The sequence below is a fragment of the Drosophila sulfurigaster genome, unplaced genomic scaffold, assembly GCF_023558435.1.
Source record: "Drosophila sulfurigaster albostrigata strain 15112-1811.04 unplaced genomic scaffold, ASM2355843v2 contig_219_pilon, whole genome shotgun sequence".
Classification (NCBI taxonomy): Eukaryota; Metazoa; Arthropoda; class Insecta; order Diptera; family Drosophilidae; genus Drosophila; species Drosophila sulfurigaster.
This window is the reverse complement of record NW_026909664.1, coordinates 82,863-91,523: the sequence shown is the minus strand read 5'-3', so window position 1 is coordinate 91,523 and position 8,661 is coordinate 82,863. Positions and strand designations below refer to the sequence as shown.

At 43.2% G+C, this 8,661-nt stretch overlaps 1 protein-coding gene across 1 annotated transcript; it reads left to right on the top strand.

Annotated features, from left to right (window-relative positions):
- Positions 1 to 4,345: 4,345 nt before the first annotated feature.
- Positions 4,346 to 6,226, top strand: LOC133849697 (uncharacterized). The gene is made up of 4 exons (XM_062285807.1): positions 4,346 to 4,519; positions 4,582 to 4,678; positions 4,742 to 4,879; positions 5,807 to 6,226. The coding sequence occupies exons 1-4, from the start codon at positions 4,365 to 4,367 to the stop codon at positions 6,224 to 6,226; spliced, it is 810 nt and encodes a 269-aa protein (XP_062141791.1). The 5' UTR covers positions 4,346 to 4,364.
- Positions 6,227 to 8,661: the final 2,435 nt, after the last annotated feature.

Here is an 8,661-nt window from a genome sequence, read left to right as displayed (position 1 = left end):
AGAGCACAGAGTTCAAATACTCAAATCTAGACAACAGCTCCAAAATATGAATGAAGATTCCACCGATATTTATGTTTTGGGAATGCTGGATCATTATATTCAGCGGCCAGATAGTCTCGAAGGCCTGTGTTTAGCCGATTTTGCTGCAAATTATAATTTTGCGAAATCCTGTCGGTCAGCACGTCAAGATGCAGATGACGGTGGTGATGGAGAAAACGAGGTCCTAAGAAATTCAATTCAGGCTCTTTGCGATGGTAGTGGCTTCATTAGGGAACGGACCAAACCACAGTGGGCGATTTGGTCCCGCTAGCGGCATTTAATTAATAACTTCTAAACTAAAATAGATATCTTTAGACGGTTTTTTTTTCACTGATCAGAAAAAAATCAAAGAGTTTTAAGTTACAAAATTTTTTTTTTTTAATTTTTTTTAAAATTTTTTTTTTAATTAAAAAAATTTTTTTTTTTTAAATTTAAAATTTTGTTGTACTTTTATTTTATTTGAACTTCAATTAACATATTTCATATATAAACTTTATCTAAAAAATTATGGGATGATGGAAAAAAATGGGATGACTTCTGAGTGCAATACTAAAAAAAGATCCCTTTTTGGTACTAACACTGTGTCTAAAAAGTACCATAGTTTCAAGGCTAGCAGATAATAGCAGTTGATATTACACATTTTGGACGCCACTGATTCATACTTTCGGCTAATAAAGGAGTTAGACTGAACTTAGTTGAATAAATTAAGTTCTACTCCACGAAAGACAGGTGTACGCTAATCCGGGCTAGTTGTTAATACACTGAATTACCACTACATTTTATGAGCTACACATTTATAGACCGGTCACAAACATTGATTTTTTTGAAAATACATACCTTGAATATAATAAAAAACCAAACTTCTAACAAATTCACCAAAAATTGTAAATTTCCGAGGAACTCAAATTCCATGCGCGCAAAGAGAAAAAATTGTGTAAAGCTCTTTTGCGAAATCATATGGTGTGTTTGACCGCTCACAGCTGATGATCAGCTGATCGTACAGCTTTCAAAAAGCTTTTAAAAATCTAATCAAAGCATCTGCTATCGATATGTGAAAAAATATTAACGGATTTTTAAATTTGAAAATTTGAATTAAATGCCGCTAGCGGGACCAAATCGCCCACTGTGCAAACCAGCAATTGTTAGGTTTAGGAAGTTTAATCTGAATGCCAACAGAGAGAACTATTTTCAGGAACTTTTAATGTTATATTTTCCGTGGAGGTATGAACAGGTATATAAATTTGCTTAGTGTTAATTTTGAAAGCGTGTATGAAGCAATCTATTGGATTTAGGTATAGCAAGTATACTATTTTTGACGATTTGGAAGACGTGCTTAGAAGGGCCATAGAAGCTGCGGGAAATTTTGAAGAACGGGATCAGACAGATAGTTTAGATAATCATTTTGGGGCTTTGGCGCTCCCTGAAATAAATTCTCAAGTAAATGTTTTGAACTTAAATGCCGTTATTGTTTCAGAAGATTCGGACAATGTCATCCGAGTTATTAAGCTCCCGCCAATTATATCACCTGGTAACTTAGCAAGCATAGTTAAATCTCTGAATCTTAAGCATAAAACTTATTTCACGCATGTAATGCATAATGCTAACGAAAAGAAAATTTTTTTTGAGTTTGTAGAAGGCGGAGCAGGTGTTGGCAAGAGTAGATTAATTTCAGCTATTTTCCAGTCTCTTTCGCTACTATATAATAGTAGGCCAGGTTATGAGCCCACCTCTGCCAAAATACTTGTGTGGTCACCCACGGGTAAGGCAGCTTATGGAATTGGAGGTTCCTACATTCCATGTTCTCACTTCCAGTGAATCGTCCGGGTCCTCCTTTAAAGATTTAAGTGCAGATTTACTGAATACACTTCGGTCAAGGTTTACAGATCTTAAGCTTTTAATTATTGATGAAACATCAACGGTCGGTGCCAAAATGTTATCTCACTTAGATGCTCGTCTTAAACAAATTTTTACTAACAGGGAAACCTCATTTGGAGGAATTTCAGTAATTGTTTTGGCGATCTCAGACAACTACGTCCCGTAGAAGATCGAGGGATTTTCCAATTCTCTTCATCGTCGCATGATCCATACAGTGCTATATTTGGGTCTGCTTTGTGGGATATTTTTAAGGGCTTAATACCATGGCATCCGGTCAAATGACAATTAATGACATAAATTTACTAAGAGCTAGAGTTTCGGTCTTAGACCAATTTCCTAATGATGCTAGTCATTTGTTTTTGCGTAATGAGGATACAAATATTTTTAACACTGCTAAGTTAAACTTGATACCTATGGAGCAGTTCATTTCCACTGCTCTTGACTTAGTTAAAGCTGCACACCTTAATTCTGAAGCTAAGTCCAGGGGTTTGGAATCCATTAAGGATTTTATAACATCTCAAACTCAAGGACTTTGCACAACCCTGTATATTAAAAACCACTGCTAAATTCGTGATGACCGTCAATATATGTAGATACTGCAGATGGTCTTGTTAATGGAGCTTCGGGTATTCTTATGGAGATAGGTTTTAATACATCCAACTCCCGCATGTTCTTTGGATTAAATTTTAGGTGAAAGTGTTGGAACTAATGCTCGATCTAGATGCACTCATCGTGCTGAACCCTCTTGGATCCCTATTCTGAAAACTGTGAAAACTGTGAAACTGTGTTTTCAATATCATTCAAATGAGCAAGTTTTTATTGGCCGTAAATGATTTCCTGTTGTACCTGCAGAAGGTATAGCTATTCATAAAAGTCAGCGTGCTACATATACCAACCTGGTGGTCCACACAACTCCTGGTATGCCACAAGTGCGGCTGGCCTTTATTGTTGGGCAATTTGTGCCCCCGAAAGCTGACCGTCAGTCAGTGGTAGAGCAAGAGCTTGCCAGTTTAAGATCCACAAAATTGTTAGATTCCCATTTCAGCTGTCTCTTCGACAATTCTAAAATCAATGCTGAATTCCATAATACACAAAGTTTACATTGCCACATTACTGATATTTGCTCCGATCAGTTAATGCTCCAGTCTCAATTTCTAATTTTTGTTGAGGCTTCTACATATTCCTATGAATCGTATGATATTCCTGGCTACCGTTGTGCTATTCGTCTTGATTGCCAGTCGACTTCTAGTGGATCTCGTCCAAAGAGAGGCATTCTTATATTCGCCAAAAACGAAGTTTTTGAGAATGTTAGTTTCTGCTCAAGCAGACGTTATTCATTCTGACCCCAATAATTTTGCTTGTTCCGCAGTGTTCGAGTATAAATATAAGTCTTTAGAATTCCTCAGAAGTCCAACATATGCTTTGCATAAGTTCGAAACTGAATTTGAAAATGTATTTAAGGGATTATCTTTTTGGATAGCAGTAGTATAGTGCTAGGAGATTTTAATTTGGGTTTACGGAGCCTATCTGGTAGTTGCAGAAGGGTTTTCGAGCGGCGACATATTTCAAAAACCAATTTTATATTCAATAAAATTAATATTGTATGATAAAATAAGTATACTTATAATACGGAAGAATTAAATAGGCTTTAATTTACAATAGCAATTTTGAGCACATTTTCCAGATTTCTTTTTTTAATATAAGTAGCGGGTATCTCACAGTCGAGCCCACTCGACTGTAACTTTCTAAATTTCTGCTGCGACAAGCGGCCTATTACACCGTATGTAATCAGATCACTAAGAATTATATAGAGTATTTGTATACCCTATATATTTTTCAATTTGTTATGTTATGTTTTCACGCAGATCAAGTTTGTTTCAAATCTTTTCCACGCCCACTTCCGCCTCCGTAAATCAACAAAAATCGAAAATCGAGCCGCGAATGGTATATAAAATAATAACTATAGTAATTGTGATTCCTGATTTGGCTGCGATCAGATCAAAATTGTAGAAGTTATTAAATAAATACTTTTGTATGGGCAAAACACCTACTTACTAGGGAGTCTTGTTGCCTTGGAAATGTGGCATATTTCGCACACTAAAAATACTAAAACTAAAAAGTATCAAGTGGTATATTGATATCGTACTATATTCAATAGTATATCTTGATCGATATAGATATACTATTGAAAGTGGTACCATATGAATATACCAATATCAAATGGTATTGATATATTTTTTATTTTTAGTATTTTTGAGGTATATTATTTTGGTATATTTTGAAAATAATACCACTTTTATTCAAAATGGGTAGCATGTATCACAGCCGAACACTGTAGCTTTCTTATTTGTTCTAATTTAAAGCCTAATTAAAATATTTAATTTTTTCTTTTTTCCTCAAATGGGGATTTCATTTCATGCTACCAGAACCAGCAATCAAATGGCCCAACTATGAGTGACACAGGGGATGATGTCATCGAGGTAAATGGGGACTTACGCGCTTATGCTCCCTTTGTCAGTACCTTGTTGACGAACCCTAACCATACGATGAGTGAAGAGGAGAGGAAAAAACTGAACAAGCTCATCGAACTCTTGGAGAGCCTAAAGTACTACATTTTGCTACAAATGATCATAATTACAATACTAATCAAATCTAGTTCCTATATAGCATGTCGTCGGCGAATTGTGCGCGCTGTGAGGAGTCGGTAAGCCTGCTGACAAATATTCAGACGAGGATTAACAAAGCCATATCCAAATATGAACCTGTAAGTAGATAGTTTATCGATCTCATCGGACTTGCTGAACTCATTATTTCTTATCATTTGCAGTTATTGCATCCCAAGAGCTCCCAAAAATTCAAGACATCACAGCAGAAGCCTGCCGGACCATGCATACCTGGCCCGCAGAAGAACCCTACGCCGTCATTGGAGCCGATTTCGTCGGCCCACTTCCTAGTTCCAAGCAAGGTAACACCATGCTCCTCGTTTTCTTTGATTTGTTTTCCAAATGGGTAGAACTAGTGCCACTACGACATGCCAGCCTTCAGCGTGCGTTTCGAGAACGTATCCTCGCTCATTTCGGGGTTCTGCGACGTTTCGTGTGCGACAATGGGACACAATTCACTAGCCGGTCCTTCAAAGCATTCCTAAAAACCGCCGGAGTCGACCTACAACACATTGCTCCCTATTCGCCACATGAAAACTCAACGGAACGAGCCAACCGGACAGTTAAGACCATGATCTCGCAACTAATCGACGGACAGCAGAATCAATGGGATGAGTTGCTTCCAGAGATCACATTAGCTATCAATTATAGCGTTTTCGAGTCTACCGGCTACAGTCCAGCTATCAATTATAGCGTTTTCGAGTCTACCGGCTACAGTCCAGCTTTCCTAAGGGAGCCACGACTTCCCGGAGCCACGCCCCCGGCGAACTAGAAGACCCCGGCAATAAGGCAAAAAGACTGCAGGAGATCTTTACAATCGTACGAGGAAACCTGAACCAAGCGAGCCATGACCAGAGTCGGCATTATAATATACGCCGGAGGCAATGGCGACTTACTTTGGGCGGAAAGGTGCTTTTGCGGCAACACCATCTCTCTAATGCTGCCGACTGTTTCGCAGCAAAACTAGCTCCGAAATTCGATGGCCCGTACGTGGTAAAGAAGTTCATTGCAGCAAACATCGTCCGCTTACAACACACAACGACCAACCAGAGAAGAGTAGCTAACATTGCAGATCTCTGGGAGTTCCAGAAGCAGAGGCCCGAGTCCGAGGCCGAAGACTACGAGAGCGACACGTCGAGAACCGCGATCAAACCCTGATCCTATCCCTCCGACCACAACTTCCTCAGTCGCCCTACCAATAATCTCACTACTTTTCTTAATCATTACAGAACATGGAACCGATCGATCTCACCCTTTCTTCTCCGCCACGCGACTGCGCTGGCAATGCACTCCGGATGACTCCCGATCGTACGGAGCCGCACTATTCCCCGTGGCCCGAGGATGCACTCCGGATGACGCCTGATCGTGCGGAGCCGCACTACTGCCCGCGGCCCGAAGATGAACCCCTGTACCAGGCTAGTCTACGAGCTATGTACAACCCCGCCAGCGAGGGGGAATCGGAGGAGGAAGGGCCCTACGAGGAGGACGATGCATCCGAACAGAAGGAGAGCAGCGAGGCGGCTCCCACCAGGCGCTTGGTCACCCAGGCCCGGACAACGCCGCGACCCGCGACTAGGGCGTGGGGTGTATGGTCGACCCCCGTCGCCGACCGAGACGGAGGCGCAACGCTACCAGCCCCCTCCCACTGAGGACAGTGACGCGGACGAGCCATTCTTCGTCCATGAAGTGGACCGTACTGTAACGTACGAGCCGGCCATCCGCCCGTGGGGAATGCGAGTAACCCGCATTGACCGGGCGGTGGTGGATGTCATCCTTCCTCCAGGGGAAACCCCCACCTCATACTTCGAGCTGCCGGAGCGCTGGAACTATCGGGGGCCCGCGATCGCCGACCGCCCAGTTCCACCACCCTAATTCCCACCAGCTTTTCGACGCCCTCGGACACCCATCCTACGCCTACTCGAGGAAATGGACGAGTCCGACCCCGACGGGCTTCCCCTTCCCATGCCCTCCTACGACCCACCTGAGGAAGGTCCACGCTGGGAACCCGCGTCGTCGGACGACGAGCCGGACGGACCTCGGTTCCGCCGACAGTACGCTAGGACTTCCCCAGCCAACGAGGAGACCGACAATCTCTCCGACCTATTGGAGGTCCTAGGACAGGACTTGGTGCCGTTGGAGGAGGATGGGGACCAAAATCTAATGTCCGAAGTAGCCCACGGAAGCGAGCTGGTGGAAGCTCCCACCAATTGGAAGGTGGAAACGCCCCAACGCCAACTACCCCGTGGCCTAGTTGAAGAGGTCCGCTGCAGCGAGGGACGAGGAACCAGGACCAGGTTCACACACACCTACCTCGTCACCACCTATCAGGTGAACAGATCCAAAACCGAACGTATCGGGATTTTTATTCGCCCGGAGGAAAAGGGGGGAGTGTGACGCACCATACTGCGCCTCATAATAAAATAATAGCCCAGAAATATATATATACCAGGGTTTTTTCTCTCACATACGGTCACTCACCCAGCTGTGCTGAGTTAACAGCGCATGTGCAACGCAAAAAGAGCCAACCGAGTTAACAGCGCAAGTGCAACGCAAACAGAGCCAAGTGAGTTAACAGCGCATGCGGAAATTTAGGGAAAAAAAAGTAAAAGCAAGTTGGCAGAGCCAAGACCTTGTCCTAGATGAAGGAGAGAGTAGGAGGAGCGGCTCTCACTCTCTGATTAGAACTTGCCAGTGCAAAAATCTTTTACCCAAGAGTGCCTTTGTTAAAAAGTCTTGAGCAGAAAACCCACGTGTATACTTGACAAACTAGAAGTTCATCACGCAGCCAACGCGTATTATACAGGTACATACGTTCAAGCTGAATGCTTGATATCCACTTGCTCATTGATTTTTCCCCGTTGCTCCCCCTTTTACCATATGCGATTACGCATAACCAGTAGCATTGTTATTACATAACCCCACTCGAGTGCGACAACGCACTAACACAACCACACTAACGTCATACGCTACATATTGTTCTTTTTCGCCGCGCCTTTCGTTCGTCTTTTTCTTTTCGCACAACGCGCATATTTTTTTCCCGTAGTGCTCGTGCAAAGCAAAGTGCCCGTTCGCGGTAACAGTGAGACTACCAGTAGTACAGTCGACGCTGGAATAGAGTGTATAGTGCGGCTGTGTCAGTGTGATTACACACCAACACTCGCCTCACCTACACCGTACATCCCGGTTACGATTCTTCGCGAAGTACACCGAACTCTCCCGCTAGCTGTAGTAGTGTGACTACAAACTACTACAGTCGACGCCGGAACAGTGTGTACGGTGTGATTGGGCCAGTGTGATTACACACTCACAACCATTCCACCCACGCCGCGTGCCACGTTTTATACTATTCGCACGAACCACAACTTCTTCCCGTTAGCTGTAGTAGTGTGATTACAAACTACTACAGTCGACGCTGGAACAGCGTGTACAGAGTGATTGGGCCAGTGTGATTACACACTCACAACCATTTCACCCACGCCGCGTGCCACGTTTTATACTATTCGCACGAACCACAACTTCTTCCCGTTAGCTGTAGTAGTGTGGCTACAAACTACTACAGTCGACGCCGGAACAGTGTGTACGGTGTGATTAGACCAGTGTGACTACACACCCACAACCATTCCACCCACGCCGCGTGTCTCGTTTTATACTATTCGCACGAACCACTACAGTCGACACCGGAAAGTGTGTACAGTGCAACATAGTCAGTGTGGTTCACACAGACCCCCGTGACAACCACCCGTATAACATACCTATCGACGTTGGACCTGAGGAGAATCCCAGAAGCGGAAATATCTACACCATTGTTGACTTATCTGGTACCAGTGAAATAAGAAATAAAGAAAACAAAATTAAGAATTCAAAACTACTGTGTCTTTCTTTTACATCGTGATCTCCATTTGGCTACCAAGATTGTCTCACATACTCGGCTTGTCGGGTTTCAGCAAACATAAATTTTCTTATTTCGACCCCTGGACAGCGCTAGTTACCTCGGCGTTGTGACGGTTCGTTACACCTTTTTCGGCAATCACCCCATGCTTAAGGCACAAGCACAAAGGGACTATCGCGTTAATTGACAGAAAAA